The sequence below is a fragment of the Choloepus didactylus genome, chromosome 5 (assembly GCF_015220235.1).
Source record: "Choloepus didactylus isolate mChoDid1 chromosome 5, mChoDid1.pri, whole genome shotgun sequence".
NCBI classification, from domain to species: domain Eukaryota; kingdom Metazoa; phylum Chordata; class Mammalia; order Pilosa; family Megalonychidae; genus Choloepus; species Choloepus didactylus.
The window spans coordinates 71,114,626-71,137,854 of NC_051311.1; the positions used below are offsets into that span (position 1 = coordinate 71,114,626).

The following is a 23,229-nucleotide window of genomic DNA, read 5'->3' on the forward strand; positions in this document are numbered from 1 at the left end:
AAGGCTAAGTTCCATATTGAGATGCTCAGGCCTCGGAAGGAATTCATATTTTATTTTCTTAATTTGTGTGCATGTGTGTTGGGGGAAGAGAGCAGGGGGTGTGGGTGGAGCAATCTGTTCCTAAGGATTAACTGTATCCCACCCCCCAAATCCTGACCCAGTCATGACTCTGCATGTTACCTGGAAATTTGATTCAAGGAAAAGGACTTGAGAGTCCCCTACTCTGTTTTTCCTGTGCTAGTGTAGTGGGATGGGGAAACAACACACAAAGTATCAGGGTGCTGAGAGTCCAGACCTGACCCTTTCTACAACTGGGAGATCTTAGTCAAGGCATTTAATTGTTCTCTAAGCCCCTTTACTTGCAAAGAGGGCCTACACTAGAAGATCTTCAGTTCATAACTCATATGTTCATGTCTGTATGTATTTACTCTATAATGTCTTTATTGGCAAAGTTGTGGTCTCTGTGTAATTCAAAATATAATACTAAAAAAAAACCTAGTTAATCGAATGTCATATTTGGCATAATTGCGTACTGCCGTTGCCTTTGTTTTTCACTGGAGAGCTTCATACAAAGTTTAAATCAACTGAGGGTAACAGTACACAGCTTGTGAGTACTTACTTTGAAAATTAAACTATAACGTAACCACTGCGTGAAACAGTTGCTCTTATACTTACCAAGTCCTGATAGCCATCTGTCAGGAATTCATGCTTAGTTTGGTCTTCTCCCTCCAACTGCTGGTAAAGGACAGCAAACTTCTCAATCATGGTATCATAAACCACTCGAGGTCTCTCCCATGTAACAAGAAGGCTGGTATAATTCTCTGGGTCAGCCTGAACATTTTCTGGTTCTGAACTACAAACTAGAGCCAAAAGAAGTATATTTTTGATACAACTGTCACCTTTCTGACTCTAACAAGTAAAATCTATCTATGGAAATTTTTGTTGTATTTTATTTCAACATAAGACACAAAGTTACACTTTCCTATTTTGGGGCTTTGATGTATGCCATTTCCTGAATCTGAAATACTCCTGCCTTCCCTCCTTTCTCTGTTTAAGTCCTACTTCTCCATTCATGTTTTGATCAAGTGCTACCTTGTCTATTACACCCTCTCTGATTTCTACTTAAATGATTTGCATTTTTTTCGTCTGTTTTGTTTTACCACTGTTATTGCATTAATTGCATGCTTTATGATTTCTTCCAAATGGGTATTAACTCCTCTACTAGATTAAAAAGATAAGAACCATACTTTTAATTTCTATACTGCTTAGAACATGTCTTGAATATATTTGGCATATTTATTTCTTAAAATAAATGAACAAAGGATAACTCCAAGTTCATGGTGTTTATTCCTGTTTGGGATATGGCAGATACATTTAACTCAGGACAAAGAGAATTTCAATTATAAAAGATGTTCTATTATTGGACATTTTGTTATTAAAGAAGACTTCAAATAATTAAAAATTCCAAACCAGGGAAAACCACAGAAGAACAATTAAAACTGTCATGTCAGTACTTTTTCAGATCCACTAACAAAAACCCTATTTTGGCATCATAAATAGATTAAGCAAAATAATTTAAGGGAATTAGAAAGTTTGTTTGTCTCACATGAAAGCACAACATTTTGAAAAATTGTTGAGGGACTTCTTAAAATGAAGTCAAGCCCATGCTGGGAAGTGTGCCAAAAATTAAGTACTGTAAGAAAGAGTACCCTGATATTTTTCCAAAATACATTCAAAATGTTATAGTTTGGACTAATTTGGGGGGGGGGGAGAATTGTAAAATTTTAGGATATAGTATTAATGAAGCAAAGTGATAGATATAATCTCTTCACAGGTCAAATAGAGTTCATCTCTCCAAGGCCAAAAATTAATTAATATGCTGCCTCTCAGAATCCAGATTCTGCTTTTGGGACATACCTGAAGTTACGAAGCCACTAAACGACAGTGTGAAGTTGCCTCAGGTCAACCAATCATCGCTACTACAAAAACTACATCAAGGACTCAATGAAAACATGTCAACAACAGGATCAGAATGTGACCAGAAACTGCCTTCACTAGTCTGTAGTTCATTTTATGAACACAAGAGGGCACCCAAAACTAACAATTTGCCCCAAAATTGAAACAAATTTTACATATATACAGTATTTAGTATTAGCGATTTTAGCATATGTACATCATACCATATATGTCATACATGAATGGTTCAGAAAAATATAAATATATATACATATATAATAAACACATGTATACATATTTGAGTTAGAAACTTTGGATTTTTCACTGAAAAAAAATCTGTGATGCTAATTTTTATTTAGGGAGGGTTAGATTGTAGTAGGGGTGTTTCTTTGGAAACAAGAGAACAATTCTTTCATTCTCATAAAAACATAAGTTCACAATGAGAAAATGTATTTTAACTTAGGTCCAGACTACATATTACTCATCTAGTGACCTTCTACTAACGTCCACCAGATGGCAGAAAACAAACAAAATATCTCATAATTGAGTCACTCATGTAAACTAGACCATGGGAGAAACATGTTTGCCTTATTCTTGCTTCTAATGAATCCCAAGTCCATTTTTTTTAGAAGGTGGAAAGTGGTTCTGGACGATATCCTTTGTAAATTTTATCCCAGTTTGTAGAGAGTGGAAATGACTTAATATGAACTATTTTCTTCCCCAAAGATGATTATCTTAAAATGTATTAGTTTGATGCATACATATAAAATACAGAAATTTCTTGTGAAAAAATTAAAATTTTTAGCTGCAAAATACAGAAAGAGTTATTGTTTAAATGACACAAAATTCTTTGATTGTCTATGTTACATTCATCTCTCCTTAATAGTAGAAATCAGTAGATGATTCAAATGTTAAGAATTAGTATTAATACAGAGTCCAAAAAAATTTGTTTCCTTTTCATTAGGTATTAATTCTCTTGTTTTCTTCCCTATAAATCTTTAAGAGTTTATTAGTCATTTATTTAATAGTTTAAACATATTTTAATTAGATATTTATTTTTAAAACACATTTACTGATAATCAACAGTTTAATAATAGGTTATAAAGCTTCAGCTGAATCTTACTTTTTGGATGTTGAAATGCAGTATTTTAAGGGAAAAGATGTGTACTATAGAACGCCTTCAATAGAAAAAAAAGCCTATACTTTGGGATGTGATCCAAAGGGTTGTCCTTCTGTAGGTAGGACTGAGTCTTCTAAATAACAATGTAGTCCGTTCCATATACCTTACTTGGTGTTCAAACAAACAAACAAAAAAAGCTGGGTAATGACCATGCTAGAAGCGATTAATTTGCCCTGAATTTTCCAGGGTTTCCTTACATTTCCTACTGAATTCAGTCTAATTATCTTATTAGATAGCCACATACTCTATAAAGCACATTATTTGGATTGAAAATCAAGAACAGTTTTCCAGATCAATATATACTTAGAAACCAAATACAAGCTACCAACTGACAGAATAAAACAATAACAAAAATATAATTTCCTTGATTATGGGAATTCAGAACTAGGTTGTGGCCCCACTTCCTTCTTCAGGGCTTCATCGCTCGTCTGAATTCTGTTAGCTACATGTGCTCTGGATCCTTGTTACTGAATCATTGGGGAACACTAGTCAAGAAGGAGACTGGTTGCTGCAGGCCCTGCTTTATGAGCTAGGCTATGATAAATCTGGGGCCCATGACAAATCACATGGAGTACAAATAAGTGTTTCAGTACCATACAAATGCAAAGGAGCATCACTTATCAAGAATGAGGACGCATTCTCTTTATTCAGGGAACTATACAAGTTCTTGCTTAAAAGCATATTTTTAACAATCAAGTTACATCTACTGACTACCTACTTGGGTCCAGGCGCTCTGCACATGCAGGTTAAGAAGATGCTGTCCCTGCCTTTAGGAGGCTCACTGCCTCTAACCCTTAAATTCAGCAAACTGGAAGACGTAATGAGAACTTTGTTTCTAAGTCCTGGACTCCGTCAACAGAGGAATGCACAATAAACTTTTTTAAAAAATACACCATTTAGACCAAATTAGGTTGTGTTCTTCCAAATCACATGCATTTCCCACTAAAATCTGTAAAAGCTCGACAGACTTTCAGCTGACACAAAGTTTATCATTTATCATTTCATCAGTCACACAAAGAGTGAATACCTGTTACATAGGAAAGCACAAGAATCATGGAACAAGTACCAAAATATTAAGAAAAGCTCCTGTGTGTCACAAGAAAAAAGAAAAACAGTGGAGAAAGAAAAGCAAAGGAAAAAGAAATGGAGAAGGAGAAATATGAATGAGGAGAACATGACAATTCTTTGGCTGTGACACAACTTTCTACTAATCATGAAAGTTGGTGCAGATGGCAGGAGGGAGGATGAGTCTCCCGCTGTCTTCACTGTTCTATCTGCCTGCCTTGAAGAAGGACAGTCTGATCTGAGGGAGAAGGTCCAGTCTGAGCTCCATGGTTTATGAGTAAAAATCCATGAGGGAAAGATCAAGAGGTGATTAATGGGGAGTGGCAGAGAAAAGGTCACAATTACCTGAGATGCTATTAATTCTACCCGGTTATTTCCTACTAACTTGAAGTTCAGTACAGTTTAACACAGTTCACGACAAAAGTATTTCATGAATGAATGTAGGCGGATAAATCCACCACATCCTTGTTTGAGGTTCATGAGCCCCACATCAAAAAATATATATGAGCCTGGAACTTGATGAGAGAAACTGGAAGATTTACAGATCCAGAACACAACTAATACTGAGATTATGATTTCCACTCAGGGAGTAGCAGATCCTAATAAAACTATTGTAAACATTGCTGCAAATGTTAAAATACAAATAACTGGAAAACATCTATCACTGTTCAATACTTCTAAATGATTACATCATTCACTTTTGATAACAGCCAAAAGAAATCTTTCAAATTCTACCTACATCAGTCAGTCTCTTCTAGGGACAGACAGTAACTTTGTCGACAATTAAATTTGTAATAAAGACTCTTCTAAGAAGGAAATAATCTTCATTTCATGTTTCTGCATATAGTTAGAGCACAGTGTTTATGTATATGCAACGTTAATGAATGCTATTTACAACTACTGACCTTCAAGAAGGTGTGTCTGCTAATGTATAATTCATCATTTTACAGGAAATTACCAAAAAATTTATGGCTCGAATGCAACATTATGCTATCAAGATACTCTGTTCATGCATACTCTGCATTGAAAAACATTTTATATTTTATTGTGTTTTTTGAAAGTCTGCATTACATAGCACATGAGATTTGAGGAAGTGCATTTCTAATTATATTCAACAAACTATTTTAAAAAGTCATTTCCCAAAGCATTGAACATGAAAAACTTTAGTAGCACCTTCTACTTGTTGTAATATCTTGTCTCTTTATACATACATAAAGATGGCAATAACAGAGCTGAGTCTGGAGCATAATTCATTCAACAGACTGTACTGCTTTGCAAACTTTAGTTCACTGAAACCTCACAACAACCATTTTTAACTTTTCCTTTCTATACGTAAAGAAACTAAGGCTTGGAGAAGCTAAGTGACTTGAAAGGTTTTATCCAACTAATAATTATTGTTACTGGGGCTTAAAACCAAAACTCTACTGGGCTTTAAAGCCCAAGATCTTATCTGCTGGGCTTCAGCAGGACCCTACATCTTAGTGGGAGAGCCTTGTGAGTGAGATAAGAAGGCAGCATGAAAGCATCTGGTGCCTGGAAGGGAAGAGGATGGGACATAGGTGAACCTGCCCTACTTTATACTTTTGCTAGGTTTGTGTTGTTATTCACACATATTACTCATTAAATAAAGGCTGGCTTTTACTAAATCTTTCATCAGATTGTTCTTTTAAATTGTCCTTTCTAATAAATGGCAGCTGTATATAAAAATGGGAAAATAGAGGATTGAAGTTCTGATAAAACATGTATTCATTCATAATTATTTATTGAGTGCCTGCTACATATGGAAGAAGGCTTGGTGCCTACTTTCAAGAAATTTACATAGATATACACATTTCAGATGTTTTTTTCAATTATTTGCAAATTATTTTACATAATATATTTCCCTACAATACATTTATTAAGAGGAGAATTATGACAATTTTCATGCCATCTCTTAAAACTCTCTTGGTCAAAATAGTTATATTAGATATTTATGAGAACAAAAATAATGAGTGTAACCTGAATGTACAAAACTGAGGAATTAGTTTAATAAATTATGAATATATGATGGAATACCATGTAAAAATTAAGAACGCTGTATCAAAGACATGTCACTAAGTGAAAAAATTGATAAACAGGCATATGTAGTATAGTCTAATATTTGTGAGACATAAAAACATATTTTTAAGAGAAAATTCTGGAAAGATATTCACCAAAATCCTCATAGTGGTTATTTCTGCATGGTGACATTACAGGGGATTTTTATTTTCTTCTGCATGCTTATCTATGATTCTTACTTTTTAAAATGATGTTCATGTAATCAAAAGTTGTTTGCAGATCAAATTTAATAAAGATCAATTTTGTATATAAATGCAATTCTTAATTGTTATTCTCAAGTTCAGTTCCAAAAAGCAGAAAGGAGACAGTGTTTCCATAAAGGAAATAAAAAAACAAACTATCACAGAAATATGCTCAAGGCAAATGATCAAGAAATGCCTGTTGAATGTAAATACTCATGATGGAATAAACAAGAATTCAATTGTTCCAGTTTGTGAAAAAGAACTCTAAAATTCTAAACAGATTCACAGCCTCCTTTTTTAATTGTTTAAAAAAAAAAAAAGAGAGAGCACAAGTAACTCACTATTTCATTATGATTTCACTAAATGCTTAATGTTATACAATGGGAATCTGTAAAAATTATTCATCTAATAATCTCTAAACACTGTTCATTATTGTTAAGCACAACAATAATTTTAACAAAGGATTAGCTGAGTTAAGATGAAGAAAATGAATTGTTCAACTATTTATTTTTTCCATTTAGGAACCTATTTCTTAACAATGTATTATGACATTGATACTCTCAAAATTTGAAACTTTCTTTCCCTGGAATCAGCTGTCATTCTGAATATGAATTGCAGCTGAAGCTAATATAGTATATTCTCCTGAAGGCTTTGCATATTTTTAATTATTTAAAGGAAGCTCAGCAAAGAACTTGGCTCCAACCAGTCTTGAAATCTAAAGCCATTCATTCCTTCTGTGCTCATTTCCAATAATGCATATGCTCTACTTAACCTCAAAGGCTAAGTATTAAATAAGCCTTGACCCCTTCATTAATTCATTCATTTGTTCATCATTTATTCATCAAGGAGTCAGAAGGCTCTTAGTACCTGCCAGGTACTTTATCAGGTGCTACAGAAAATACTGAGATCAATCATACACACATCTACCAAGGAGCTAAGGTATATACACAAACATCTCTGAAGTAAGGCAGGAAGGAGAAAGTGTCTTAACTGCAGGTAAGCCACTGCGATGGTTCAGAAGAAAGAAGGATTACTTCCAATTATGGGGAATGGGGATGTCATCATAGAGTGTGGTGGCATATGAATTGATCTTTGTCAGAACATCACATCAAATGACAATAAGAGCTGAATTAATATTTAACTACATGAATGAGATCCATCCAATTAATAATAACCTGTGTTTTCTAATAGGGCAGATTTTATTGCAACCTTAAGTCATATATTTTTGACAAAGATTGAAGGTTCAAAATCATAGACAAGCATACAAGTCTATGTAACAGAAAAAAACAAAGCAAAACTTATTTTTCATAGCCTCCCACTTCCTTAGGGGGGTGTAAGTCCTCGTAAATGGAGGGCGCTTTGTTTGTTGAACTCATCGGGGATGGGTGTGGGTAGGCAAGTATGGAGGATCGGGGACCAAGCTAAATTCTTCTGCCTTCAGAAAGATGTGAAAACTAGGAGGGAATATGGGTTGGAGTGGGGACTCTGTGAGGTAGAATGACCACAGAAAAGGGTCAAAAAGATCTGAGAGCCAGGACTCTGGGGCCCACAGGGGACAGTGCACAAGAGATGTGTTTCTTTTTGCATAGTTTAAGAATAAAAACTGATGAATTTAAAGACATGAAACTTTAATAAAAATTAGTATTGGCTTTGGGTATTTTGGTTTATCCTTAAGGCAAATAAAGAAACAGCACTTTTGAAGGAATATTTTCTAAACTTTTATGGCAAGTGTTTTTGTTGAGATGCTGTGTTTTGTAGCCCCTTCCCATCACCCCACAACTCTTTAGTCAAAATACAAACATCACAAAATTGTGGGTGTGACTGGACTTTCTTGAGGAAGCTGGGGAAAGGGCTTGCATCAGAATAAATACATGATCAAAACAGCCTTGAATGGGTATTTTTATTGTAAAACTTATTTGTGTTTTTTTCCCTTAAATTTTGCATTTGTAAGTCCATTTGATTTAAATGAGTACATCTATTTTGAGTTGTTTATTCTAGTTAGCTCTGCAATTTTAATTAATTTGGAACCAAACCACAGATAGGTGATAAATTATTATTATTTTTATAGCCAATAACAATGTTGTAGCAGGGATGTGAAATTCTGTAATAATATACACATGTGGTTCAAGGGAACAAGATTGATTCCTACATACTCTGCTCAAGAAAATTGCTTTCTTTAATTTTATTTATTTATTTTTTTAATCATCATTTTATTGAGATATATTGACATACCACGCAGTCATACAAAACAAATTGTACTTTCGATTGTTTACAGTACCATTACATAGTTGTACATTCATCACCTAATTCAATCCCTGACACCTTCATTAGCACACACACAAAAATAACAAGAATAATAATTAGAGTGAAAAAGAGCAATTGAAGTAAAAAAGAACACTGGGTACCTTTGTCTGTTTGTTTCCTTCCCCTACTTTTCTACACATCCATCCATAAACTAGACAAAGTGGAGTTTGGTCCTTATGGCATTCCCAATCCCATTGTCACCCCTCATAAGCTACATTTTTATACAACTGTCTTCGAGATTCATGGGTTCTGGGTTGTAGTTTAATAGTTTCAGGTATCCACCACCAGCTACCCCAATTCTTTAGAACCTAAAAAAGGTTGTCTAAAGTGTGCGTAAGAGTGCCCACCACAGTGATCTCTCGGCTCGTTTTGGAATCTCTCTGCCACTGAAGCTTATTTCATTTCCTTTCACATCCCCCTTTTGGTCAAGAAGATGTTCTCCATCCCACGATGCCGGGTCTACATTCCTCCCCGGGAGTCATATTCCACGTTGCCAGGGAGATTCACTTCCCTGGGTGTCTGATCCCACGTAGGGGGGAGGGCAGTGATTTCATCTTTCAAGTTGGCTTAGCCAGAGAGAGAGGGCCACATCTGAGCAACAAAGAGGAATTCAGGAGGAGACTCTTAGGCACAAATACAGGGAGGCCTAGCCTCTCCTTTGCAGCAACCGTCTTCCCAAGGGTAAAACTTATGGTAGAGGGCTCAACCCATCAAACCACCAGTCCCCTATGTCTGTGGTCATGTTAGCAACCATGGAGGTGGGGTAGGTGAATACCCCTGCATTCTCCACAGGCTCCTCAAGGGGGCACTACATCTTTTTTTTTTTTTTTCCTTGTTTGTCTTTTTCCTTTTTCTTTTTTTTTTTTTTAACTTTCCCTTCTTTTTTAAAACAACTGTATGAAAAAAAAAGTTAAAAAGAAAACAAACATACAATAAAAGAACATTTCAAAGAGACCATAACAAGGGAGTAAGAAAAAGACAACTAACCTAAGATAACTGCTTAACTTCCAACATGTTCCTACTTTACCCCAAGAAAGTTACATAATATAGCAACATTTCAGTGAACTTGTTCCTACTATATCCATCAGAAATTAACAGACCATAGTCATTTCTGGGCATCCCCAGAACGTTAAATAGCTTATCTGTTCTTGGATTATTGTTCCCCCTTCCTTAATTGCTCACTACTGCTAGTTCCCCTACATTCTACATTATAAACCATTTGTTTTACATTTTTCAAAGTTCACATTAGTGGTAGCATATAATATTTCTCTTTTTGTGCCTGGCTTATTTCGCTCAGCATTATGTCTTCAAGGTTCATCCATGTTGTCATATGTTTCACCAGATTGTTCCTTCTTACTGCCGCGTAGTTTCCATCGTGTGTATATACCACATTTTATTTATCCACTCATCTGTTGAAGGACATTTGGGTTGTTTCCATCTCTTGGCAATTGTGAATAATGCTGCTATGAACATTGGCGTGCAGATATCTGTTCGTGTCACTGCTTTCCGATCTTCCGGGTATATACCGAGAAGTGCAATCGCTGGATCGAATGGTAGCTCTATATCTAGTTTTCTAAGGAGCTGCCAGACTGACTTCCAGAGTGGCTGAACCATTATACAGTCCCACCAAAAATGAATAAGAGTTCCAATTTCTCCACATCCCCTCCAGCATTTGTAGTTTCCTGTTTGTTTAATGGCAGCCATTCTAACCGGTGTTAGATGGTATATCTCATTGTGGTCTTAATTTGCATCTCTCTAATAGCTAGTGAAGCTGAACATTTTTTCATGTGTTTCTTGGCCATTTGTATTTCCTCTTCAGAGAACTGTCTTTTCATATCTTTTGCCCATTTTATAATTGGGCTGTCTGTACTACTGTCATTGAGTTGTAGGATTTCTTTGTATATGCAAGATATCAGTCTTTTGTCAGATACATGGTTTCCAAAAATTTTTTCCCATTGAGTTGGCTGCCTCTTTACCTTTTTGAGAAATTCCTTTGAGGTGCAGAAACTTCTAAGCTTGAGGAGTTCCCATTTATCTATTTTCTCTTTTGTTGCTTGTGCTTTGGGTGTAAAGTCTAGGAAGTGGCCTCCTAATACAAGGTCTTGAAGATGTTTTCCTACATTATCTTCTAGGAGTTTTATGGTACTTTCTTTTATATTGAGATCTTTGGTCCATTTTGAGTTAATTTTTGTGTAGGGGGTGAGGTAGGGGTCCTCTTTCATTCTTTTGGATATGGATATCCAACTCTCCCAGCCCCATTTGTTGAAAAGACCATTATGGCTCAGTTCGGTGACTTTGGGGGCCTTATCAAAGATCAGTCGGCCATAGATCTGAGGGTCTATCTCTGAATTCTCAATTCGATTCCATTGATCTATATGTCTATCTTTGTGCCAGTACCATGCTGTTTTGGCAACTGTGGCTTCATAATAAGCTTCAAAGTCAGGGAGTGTAAGTCCTCCCACTTCGTTTTTCTTTTTTAGAGTGTCTTTAGCAATTCGAGGCATCTTCCCTTTCCAAATAAATTTGATAACTAGCTTTTCCAAGTCTGCAAAGTAGGTTGTTGGAATTTTGATTGGGATTGCATTGAATCTGTAGATGAGTTTGGGTAGAATTGACATCTTAATGACATTTAGCCTTCCTATCCATGAACATGGAATATTTTTCCATCTTTTAAGGTCCCCTTCTATTTCTTTAGTAGAGTTATGTAGTTTTCTTTGTATAGGTCTTTTACATCTTTGGTTAAGTTTATTCCTAGGTACTTGATTCTTTTTAGTTGCTATTGAAAATGGTATCTTTTCTTGAGTGTCTCTTCAGTTTGTTCATTTCTAGCATATAGAAACATTACTGACTTATGTGCATTAATCTTGTATCCCGCTACTTTGCTAAATTTGTTTATTAGCTCTAGTAGGTAGTATCGTCGATTTCTCAGGGTTTTCTAGATATAAGATCATATCATCTGCAAACAATGACAGTTTTACTTCTTCTTTTCCAATTTGGATGCCTTTTATTTCTTTGTCTTGCCGGATTGCCCTGGCTAGCACTTCCAGCACAATGTTGAATAACAGTGGTGACAGCGGGCATCCTTGTCTTGTTCCTGATCTTAGAGGGAAGGCTTTCAGTCTCTCACCATTGAGTACTATGCTGGCTGTGGGTTTTTCATATATGCTCTTTATCATGTTGAGGAAGTTTCCTTCAATTCCTACCTTTTGAAGTGTTTTTATCCAAAAAGGGATGTTGGATTTTGTCAAATGCTTTTTCAGCATCTATTGAGATGATCAATTGATTTTTCCCTTTCGAGTTGTTAATGTGTTGTAATACATTGATTGATTTTTCTTATGTTGAACCATCCTTGCATGCCTGGAATGAACCCCACTTGGTCATGGTGTATGATTTTTTTAATGTGTCTTTGGATTCGATTTGCAAGTATTTTGTTGAGGATTTTTGCATCTATATTCATTAGGGAGATTGGCCGGTAGTTTTCCTTTTTTGTAGCATCTTTGCCTGGTTTTGGTATTAGATTGATGTTAGCTTCATAAAATGAGTTAGGTAGTGTTCCATTTTTTTCAATGTTTTGAAAGAGTTTGAGTAAGATTGGTGTCAGTTCTTTCTGGAAAGTTTGGTAGAATTCCCCTGTGAAGCCATCTGGCCCTGGACATTTATTTTGTGGGAATATTTTTGATGACTGATTGGATCTCTTTGCTTGTGATGGGTTGGTTGAGGTCTTCTATTTCTTCTCTGGTCAGTCTAGGTTGTTCATATGTTTCCAAGAAATTGTCCATTTCCTTCTACATTATCCAGTTTGTTGCCATACAGTTGTTCATAATATCCTCTTATAATTTTTTTAATTTCTTCAGGATCTGCAGTTATGTTACCTTTTTCATTCATTATTTTGTTTATATGGGTCTTCTCTCTTTTTGATTTTGTCAGTCTAGCTAGGGGCTTGTCAATCTTGTTGATCTTCTCAAAGAACCAACTTTTGGTGATATTTATCCTTTCTATTGTCTTTTTGTTCTCTATGTCATTTATTTCTGCTTTAATCCTTGTTATTTCTTTTCTTGTACTTGGTTTAGGATTGGTTTGCTGTTCATTTTCTAGCTTCTTCAGTTGATCCATTAGTTCTTTGATTTTGGCTCTTTCTTCCTTTTTAATATATGCGTTTAGTGCTATAAATTTCCCCCTTAGCACTGCTTTTGCTGCATCCCATAGGTTTTGGTATGTTGTGTTCTCATTTTCATTCGTCTCTATATATTTAGCAATTTCTCTTGCTATTTCTTCTTTAACCCACTGATTGTTTAGGAGTGTGTTGTTTAACCTCCAGGTATTTGTGAATTTTCTAAGTCTCTGATGGTTATTGACTTCTAATTGTATTCCATTGTGGTCAGAGAATGTGCTTTGAATAATTTCAATCTTTTTAAATTTATTGAGCCTTGTTTTATGTCCCAGCATATGATCTATTCTGGAGAAAGTTCCGTGAGCACTAGAAAAGTATGTGTATCCTGGTGATTTGGGATGTAATGTCCTGTAGATGTCTGTTAAATCTAATTCATTTATCAGATTGTTTAGGTTTTCAATTTCCTTATTGGTCTTCTGTCTGGTTGATCTATCTATAGGAGAGAGTGATGTGTTGAAGTCTCCCACAATTATTGTGGAAACATCAATTGCTTCCTTTAGTTTTGCCAATGTTTCTCTCATGTATTTTGTGGCACCTTGATTGGGTGCATAGACATTTACGATTGTTATTTCTTCTTGCTGAATTGCCCCTTTTATTAGTATGTAGTGGCCTTCTTTGTCTCTCAAAACATCCCTGCATTTGAAGTCTATTTTATCTGAGATTAATATTGCTACACCTCCTTTCTTTTGGCTGTAGCTTGCATGAAATATTTTTTTCCATCCTTTCACTTTCAGTTTCTTTGTGTCCCTGTGTCTAAGATGAGTCTCTTGTATGCAACATATTGATGGTTCATTTTTTTTGATCCATTCTGCGAATCTATATCTTTTAATTGGGGAGTTTAATCCATTTACATTCAACGTTTAAAACCGTGAAGGCATTTCTTGAATCGGCCATCTTATCCTTTGGATTATGTTTGCCATATTTTTCCCTCTCTCTATTAATATCCTTTATTGTACCCATACCGAATCTCTTTAGTACTGAACCTTTCTCCAGGTCTCTCTGTCCTGTCTTTGTTTCTCTGTCTGTAGGGCTCCCTTTAGTATCTCCAGTAGGGCAGGTCTCTTGTTAGCAAATTCTCTCAGCATTTCTTTGTCTGTGAAAAATTTAAGCTCTCCCTCAAATTTGAAGGAGAGCTTTGCTGGATAAAGTATTCTTGGCTGGAAATTCCTCTCACTCAGAATTTTAAATATATCGTGCCACTGCCTTCTTGCCTCCATGGTGGCTGCTGAGTAGTCACTACTTAGTCTTATGCTGTTTCCTTTGTATGTGGTGAATTGCTTTTCTCTTGCTGCTTTCAGAACTTGCTCCTTCTCTTCTATGTTTGACAGTGTGATCAGTATATGTCTCGGAGTGGGTTTTTTTTGGATTTATTCTATTTGGAGTTCGCTGAGCATTTATGATTTGTGTATTTATGTTGTTTAGAAGATTTGGGAAGTTTTCCCCAACAATTTCTTTGAATACTCTTCCTAGACCTTTACCCTTTTCTTCCCCTTCTGGGACACCAATGAGTCTTATATTCGGACGTTTCATATTATCTATCATATCCCTGAGGTCCATTTCGAGTTTTTCAATTTTTTCCCCATTCTTTCTTTTATGCTTTCATTTTCCATTCTGTCATTTTCCAGGTCACTGATTCGTTGTTCAACTTCCTCTAGTCTTGTACTATGAGTGTCCAGAATCTTTTTAATTTGGTCAACAGTTTCTTTAATTTCCATAAGATCATCCATTTTTTTATTTAGTCTTGCAATGTCTTCTTTATGCTCTTCTAGGGTCTTCTTGATTTCCTTCATATCCCATACTATGGTCTCATTGTTCATCTTTAGTTCTTTGAGTAGCTGCTCTAGGTGGTGTGTCTCTTCTGGTCTTTTGATTTGGGTGCTTGGGCTTGGGTTATCCATATCGTCTGGTTTTTTCATATGCTTTATAATTTTCTGTTGTTTTTGGCCTCGTGGCATTTGCTGAACTTGATAGGGTTCTTTTAGGGTTTGTAGACCAGTTGAAGTCCTTATCTCTAATTTATCAGATCTACAGCTTCGTGGAGTACACTTTCTCTAACTAACCAGCAGGTGGCGTCCACGAGCCACCTGTTCTCCACAAGCCAGATCTCCCCTGCTTAGCCTTTTTGGTGAGTGGGGGAGTGAGTCTTGTGGGGCCCAATTGGTGTACCAAGCTTGCGTGTGTAGTTGGTGTTGCCTGCCCTGTATGTGGGGCGTGTTTCTGGGCAGTCGGGGAGGGGGGGTGGCCCTAACAATCAAATCTCCCTGATGATCCTAGAGTTTTAAAGCTGCTGCAATAGTCTAATCCTTCAGTTCAGTCCTGCCACAGTTTGTCTCTGCCACTGACCCACAAGTCTTTGGTATTGGCGTATGGCTCCTGAGACTTGCAAGTGGGCCCCTCTTCCAGGCTGTGCACCCCGGGTCCTCTGTTGAGGGATGACTGTGCTATGTCACAGGTGAGTGCCGTCCCCCCAGGGCAGTTCTGGGCTGCTGGGCTGTGTTGGGAGGCTCCCAGTCTGCTCAAATGATGGCTGAATGGGGCTCTGTTAATTCACACTGCTCCCCCTTCCCAGCTCTGGGACATTCAGCTGAGGTTGCAGGGAAGGCTAATGTCCACGCCCAGTTTTGTGGTGTGTGCCTGTTATTTGAAGCACTTCCGTCACACTGGGTTGTCTGGGGCAGCTCTGGGCTATGGGGCTGGCGATGGGCAGGAGTGTTTCCTGTCCACCAGGATGGTGGCTGTGAGCGGACACCCCCCTTTTCTTGGGAAGTTGTGTTGTTTAGTGAATTTTCTCAGCCACTGGAATATTGCCTTTTGTCTCAGAGCTCTCTTAGTTCTGCTCTTGACTTGACGTGCCCAAATTTCAATTCTGTGAAGCTTTCTGTATTGAGCTTCTTAGAGTAATTGTTTTAGAAAAAGCAAAAAGGATTTAAAAAAAAAAAAAAAAAAAACGGCCCTCCTCAGAGATCTAATGGGTTATTGAAATGCTAATAGACAAAGCAACCAGGGCCATTAAGGAAAGGTGCACAGGGCAGAGAGATCAGCTTTGCTTCGGGATTTGCATATGCGCCTCAAGGCCTGATCTCCGCCCTTCCCCTTTCTGTGTTCACCAGAACTCGAAAAATCCTCTGCTTTTATTTTGGAGTTTTTCGTGTTGTTTTTTTTCTATGTCTGTCTCCACTCTGCTGGGCTGGCTGCTCTCAGAGTCTCTGGTGTCTGGTCTCAGTCTATCTATGGTTGGAGTTTGAATCAGTAGAATGAGTTTCCGATAAGAGCAGCCACTGCAATTCTCCCTTCTCCTTCCCGGAGCTGACAGCCCCTCCTCCCCCGGGACTGAGCCTGGCAGGGAGGGGCGCGGGTCCCCTGGCTGCAAAAACTTACAGATTTCGCTGATCTCAGCAGTTCCACGTTTTCATGAGTGTTGTATGAAGTATGCCCAAAGACAGATTGCTCTGTGGTGTCCAGTCCACGCAGTTCCTGGTTTTTTACCTACTTTCCTGGAGGAGTAACTAAAACATACAGCTCACCAGTCTGCCATCTTGCCCCGCCTCCTCTGGATTGGCTTTTATAAGGGGGATTTATTAGGTTAAAATTTACAGTTCTAAAGCCATAAAAGTTTCCAAACTAAGGCATCAACAAGAGGATACCTTCACTGAAGAACAGCCAAAGGCATGCAGAACACCTCTGTCAGCTGGGAAGGCAAGTGGCTGGCATTTGTTCTCCCTTTGCTCCTGGGTTGCATTTCAAAAATGGTGTTCTCCAAAATGTCTTTGGGTTTCCCTTAGCTTAGCATCTCCAATTGTCCTTCTGTCTGCGTAACTGTAAGCATCAGCAAGCAAGTTGGTCTCTCCAAAAGTCTCTCTCAGCTGCTCTTGGGGCATTTTATCCTCTCTTAGCTTCTCTGGAGAAAACTCTGGGCTAGCATCTCAAAGCGTCAGCATCAGCAAGCATCTGGGTCTGCTCCTTTTAAAGGACTCCAGTAAACTAATCAAGACCTACCCTGAATGGGTGGGGTCAAATTTCCATGGAAACATTCAATCAAGACGTCACACCCCTAATCAGAAAGATTAATAAATCTGCCCCCACAAGACTGTATTAAAGAATATGGCTTTTTGGGCAGACATAATATGTCAAACTGGCACAGATCTTAGCTAACAACCATTCAAATCAAGCTGACAAATATTTCATATGTGTTCTGAAATACATAACTAATAAATTTCCATGGTATTGAAGGAGAAATTCTATGGACAGATAAGGATTCAAATCCTGGCTTCAACACCTATAAACTGCATAGCCTTAAGTGCCCTTGCTGAGTATACTGAAAGACTAAGTACATAGTTGGGTGAGTTGATAGGCATGGAGGATTTTGTTTCTTGGTAAAAGAAGTGGGAGGAAGTTGGTACACAGGTAACTAGGTAAAGAGACAGAAAGTAGATGGGATAATGGAGGGCAGAATAGTATCTGTCCCCAGCCAGTCCAAGAGACTAGTAGTTCTGCTTCCAAATTAAGAGCCAGAATATAGGCAGATAATATTATTAGGGAATCTATGTTCTCAGGGAGTATATTTTGTGGCAGCTGTGGCTCTAATGAAGCACCTCCCTCAATGGCTTGCAGACAAAGATATTGAAAAAATAACTTTAATTAAAGAACATGAGCAAATTTGTTCTTAAGCTCATACAAGTGACCTCCTCTAGAGAACCCCAGAAAAAACTGGAGAAGCCTTGAGAGAAAGTGGCTGAAGTCTCAGAGTTGCACAAGTCAGGATGAACAATCTAGTGTTCACACCACTTTCACTGTTCCTACAGGTTCATAGAAGACTGGGGACATCCAAAAGTCATATTATATATATATATATATATATAACATATATATGTTATGCTTAGGAATTCAAATTAGCTGCCTTCTTTCAGTCTGGCTAAATGAGGGGAACATTAAGTGTGGTTTGTAGCATTCAGTGTTGAATTTTGCAATTTAGGTAGATGGAGAGAGATAACAGTTTTACCTTGCAATTGACTGGACTTTTCAAAAAATAAAAAATAATTAAAGAAATTAGCCCCCTGCAGGGGTTCACATCTTCCTGACTTCTGAAAAGTTTGGCCAATTCAGATCCTCTCATATAACTGACAAAGATGAGTCAATGGAGTCAACACTAGGCCAGACTTCTGCTTTCAAGAAAAGAATATGTATAAGTCTTGTTTCTGATTCCAAATTTTGCAGCTAACAGGAGAGGAATAATTCTCATTTTATTGTTAACTCAAGGGTGGCTTGGATACCCTATGTATGGGTGCTTAATAAAAATAAAACAACAATAATGGGAGGTTTGCAGTCTATTGACAATGTTGTCAAAAACATTTGCTGTGACAAATTACAAAGATCCAGGAGATACTGGGGAGAACAAGATCAAAGCACATTGCATCTTATTACCATGTATGCATTCACAGTCTTCCAAAAATCTTATCTCCTCACACTGGTAAAGGATTGGCAAGGAAACTACCAGGAAATAAATTATAACTTGAGCTGCAATTCCTTCTTCACTTTAAAATATGGTTTTTGTAAAATTATCTGGTTTCAGATTAGAAATGAGTCTTTAAGGGATACACAATGCAGAGACAGAATAGATAAATACATTTTAAATGCATAACATAATTAGACTATTTTCAAGAATAAAATTAGAAAACTTCCATTTCCTACTACATTAATATTTTATGATTTTATGCCACAAAATTGTCTGATAAATTGTTCTCTATTTAATGAGAAATGTAAAAGTCCGTTAAGCCTGAGAAGTGAGAGATTGTTCCTCTTTAAAAATGTTTTCACTTCCTCCTCTTGGAACATTTGTAATATTGTAAAAACTCATATGCATCCAAAGTAGAATCTTAAAGAAGGATATTTCTCTGAGTAACTTACCAAAACGACTAACACTCTCGACCCCATCAATAATCGCTTTGTAATCCAAATTTTCTTCTGTTCCAACCTGTTAAAACAGGATAAAATAAAAACAGGATAAAATATTTTATTGACTGTTCAATAAAAATGAAAAGACTGATGAATTCCACTTTAAGTATTTGAAAGTAATGTGCTCCAAATGCACATTTTTTTTCTCAGCAAGGTAGAAACAACACATAACAAAAACCAGATAGTTTTCAAACTTTCTGCTACAAAAACTAAATTTTAAAATGCAATGACTTAGAGTTATGCTATGTAATTATGATGTTTTGCATGTACAAATAAGTCTGTGGACTCAAAGAATCCAATTAATGAGCACAAGAGTCTGCTTTTAAACCCCCCAGTCAAGGGGTAGTTCTCTTTGAAAATAGCCACCAGTGATCATTGCAATTGTGAACTCTTCTATTAATTAGAAAGTGTGCCTTGATATTTCATATCAATATTTCATGTGAATAAAAAAAGATTTAAGTTAGTATTAAATCTACATATATATTATTACCTCAAATAAAATGGATAAAGCTCTTAACTTCCCTTTTCCTTTAACGACTTCCTCAAAACTTGAAAATCGGTCCGCATCAAAGCAGTAGATTTGCATCTATAACAATGATAGCTTTATTATATACAAAGTCTTTACAAGTCAGCAGACTTAAAATAATTTACCAAATCAATAAATTCTATTTGAAAAAGTCTAAATGGTATACCTATATTCTGAGTAGATTAAAAATATTTTATCAATTACATGTATATACAACTATATTTGCTATTCATTTATTATCCTTCAGTGAGGAGAGATATACATATTGTCAATACTAAAGTTTAATCCTAACACATAAATCTTTCTTTACCTTTAAGTTAGAACTCAAATACCACCTAGAACCCAAATACCATTTTAAGATTACCAGGGGACACTGAAGTAATAATTTATTAGAGTAATTCTTGACTCTCAAATGTTATTTCAATATTTTGCTACAATTCTTTCAAATACGGGTTTCATTCTTTCTTGAATTTACAGCTTTTCTTGATGATTCTGACTTGCCATTTCTGGATATTATTATACTGTGCAATATTAATAGAGGAGCTCTCAAGAACTCTTTTCTCCTACTTAAAAATGCCAAAAGAGTTTTAAGTTCCATATTTTAATCTCCTCTTCTGCAGTGAGGCTGTCTCTTGTTAATTTCTGCTCCACTCCACCTACTTGTCTATACTAGCCTCTATCCTCATGTACAATTTGGTGCTTCTCACGTTGTGGGCTTGTAAATCAGGCAAATCAACCAGTTGAAGCAAAATTAAGGTAAGACTAGAAAGCCTGTCAGAAAGTTAAAGTGTGGTAGTGTGGTGAGTATTATGCTAGTGGAAATGGAGGGTATAGATGCGGAGGGAGGCAGTGGCCACTGGCTTGGATGGGTGACCAAAACCCTTTCAGAGAGAGAATTTCTAAGCTGACCCCTGAAGGACGAGCAAATTTTAGCCAGGTAAAAAGACAGCAGAGACGGATATGTGCTTATCACATAAGCAGAAGAAACAGCTTGGGAAAAGCCTACTGGCAAGAAAGCATGACAAGTGTGGGAAACAGAAAGCAGTTTGTTGTGGTTTCAGCTGAGCCTGTGTGAGGGAAGAGGAGAGAGATGGGGCTGAAGCAGTAGGCCGGGGCCACGGCAGGGCAGGAAAGGCTGTGAGGTGTCTTGGCAGTTTGGCTTTAAGGGCAACGAGGAGCCACTGATGCATTTAAGCTAATGGTTTTGGGTCTGGGAGCTGGTTGGGGGTTGGCTGGGGTGAGGGTGGGGATAGATTGGAGGAGGTCAAGACTGGAGAGAGGGAGACCAGTTAGAAGGATATTTAATAATCTAAGTAAGAGACAATGGTGGTTTGAACTTCTGATCTCCCACATTATTTAGGAGCAGAATTTAGAAGATTTGGTTTTAGGATGTGGGAGACCAGAAAAATGAGCAAGTCACAGATGACCCTCAGGTTCCCTGCTTGCTCAATTACATAAAGGGTATTTTAAAAAACAAGCAACAAACAAAAATTACCTCTGTGAGAGGACTTAAGAAGTTTTGAAAAAGAAAAATACATGAGGTCATGAGGTTTAATGAACAGATTCTGTACCACTTTTTGGTTGCTCACGGCTTTTTTTTTTTTTTTTGTTAGCGTTTTTTGTTTTAAGTTGATTTTTCATCTTTGTTTAAATAGGAAATACCGTTAGACTGCTGAACTCTCCAAAAGTAAATGTTATTTGTTTTAATGAGTTGACTTTTGTTTCTTTGATAAATCAAACTTGAAAAAATATGATTTTCTTGAATGATATATAATATATAAACAATATAATATCCCAAAAAGTTATAAGGCACAAATCTGAAAGTGGATATGTACATTCTAAAAAGAAATCCTTAAAAGATAATTAACCCTAGCCTTATTTGTGTTATCAATAACTATTTTGGATTATAAAAGCAATGCAGTTTCATTATAAATAATTTAGAAAATATAAGAAATTCTATTTAAAGGAAAAAATAAGTCACCTGCAATGCAGAGATAATCACTATTAACATCTTCAATTATTTTTATAGTGGTAATAATTCATTCTCTCATTTGATCCTCAAAATAACTTTATAAGGTGGGTAATACTACTATTATGCTCATTTCACAGAAGAGAAAACAGAAACTTAAATAAGTTAAGTAATTTGTGTAATGTCATGTCATAAAACTAATAACCCAAAGGTGGACCCAAGATTCAAACCTAATCCATTTGACTCAGACTCTGTATTGTCATTCACTATTCAATTAGTTTTGGTGTTTTACAAAATTGGAATAATAATATTGCATATGCTACCTTGTGTTCACTTTTTAAAAACATTAATATTTTATGATGAATCTTTGTCATGTAATACATCATTTGAAAACATGATTTTTACAAGATCTATAATATCCCATCATAATGTATTTAATTGCTGCATTTTGTTTCCATTTTTACTGTTGTGAATATATATTTATAATTATTTTTTAGATTAAATTGCTACAAATTGAAATGGTGAGTATTGTGCATATAAACATATAAGACTCTTGATAAACACAAGAAAACTGCTTCCCCAAAAGCATACCAATTTATTCTCTCAGATATACATGAAAGTGTTTATTTCAATGCACATTAATTATTCATTAAAGTTATATCTATTTTCTCAATTTTAAAGCTGAAACTTTTCTCATTTTAATTTTCATTTCTTTGATCTTTCAGTATGTTGATGAAATTTCTTCTTTTTTTCCCTATAGACTGGGCAATGGAAAGAATTTCATTCATTCCCTTATCAGCATTTACTGACCACCTATTAAGTGGCCCTCTGGGTTTCCAGGGGGTGGAAAATCAAAGATGGCTCTTAGCTAGTGAGGAAAGCAGATATTAATCAAGTGATCAAAACTATAACAGCATAAATCATAAAATTTGTATTATGCATTAATCAAGGAATATGCTAAATAAGACACAATGATTTAGAAAATGAAATTGCAACCAGTGGAACTACTGACTTACCTCAAGTGGAAATTTTTGTCCTTCTAAACTATGTTCTGATCCATCAGATGACATATTGCATTTTCCCCAGTGAAAAGTTATCTTGCTTGCTTTGAATACTATTTCTGAAACTCCTCCACTGAGACGGTAGTCGTTAGTGAGATTAATTTCAACTTAAAAAAAAACAAACCAAAAACCCAACAATAAAATTGCATCTACATTTCTGAAAATCAGAATTAATCTATTTTAGTTACATTAAGAAAATGATTTATTTTGAAAAAATAAAAAAAATTATGCTGTCATTTAACAAGCTGGATTTTGTAGTTCTTTACAATATACCTAATGTATCTTATCTCCACAAATGTAAACTAAACCAAAGACCATAACTAGTGTATGACCCTAATAGCAGAAGATAGCCCATCCACCTTCCCTACTTTGTTTGGTGTCCTGAGATTGCCAGTCCTCCAAAGGTCAGCTTCCCTCAAGTATCTGATGGTAGAGAAGGGAATGAATGAAGGGTGAATGAATAGACGAGCAGAAAGAAGACAAGTCTTCTTCTGGCAATGCTCATCACCTTCTCCCATCAGCCTGTTTCTGCTCCTTGTCAGGCTTCTGCTTTCTTCCCTTTTACTTATTCTTCAAAGCCTTATCCCAGGCTTCATGAAGCTCTAACATCATGAACCTCTGTCCCAGTCTGTGCCAAAGGAAGGTGGATAATGTATTCTTACTGAAGGGGTTTCAGTCATTTCATGTTTGAACTTTGGAGGTGTAATCATCAAAATCTTAAACTCCTCAATTTGAGTCCCACAGCAGATTTTATTGACTGCATTTT

General features: G+C 36.3%; 1 protein-coding gene across 1 annotated transcript in view; it reads right to left on the reverse strand.

Annotated features, from left to right (window-relative positions):
- Positions 1–23,229, reverse strand: part of PTPRZ1 (protein tyrosine phosphatase receptor type Z1) — a 198,544-nt gene that overhangs the window by 70,201 nt on the left and 105,114 nt on the right. Inside the window, exons 4-8 of the mRNA XM_037837758.1 lie at positions 22,419–22,570; positions 19,398–19,493; positions 18,770–18,926; positions 1,918–1,956; positions 676–860 (exon numbers count right to left, since the gene is read on the reverse strand). Coding sequence (XP_037693686.1) covers positions 676–860; positions 1,918–1,956; positions 18,770–18,926; positions 19,398–19,493; positions 22,419–22,570 — 629 coding nt within the window. The remainder of the gene's footprint in view (positions 1–675; positions 861–1,917; positions 1,957–18,769; positions 18,927–19,397; positions 19,494–22,418; positions 22,571–23,229) is intronic.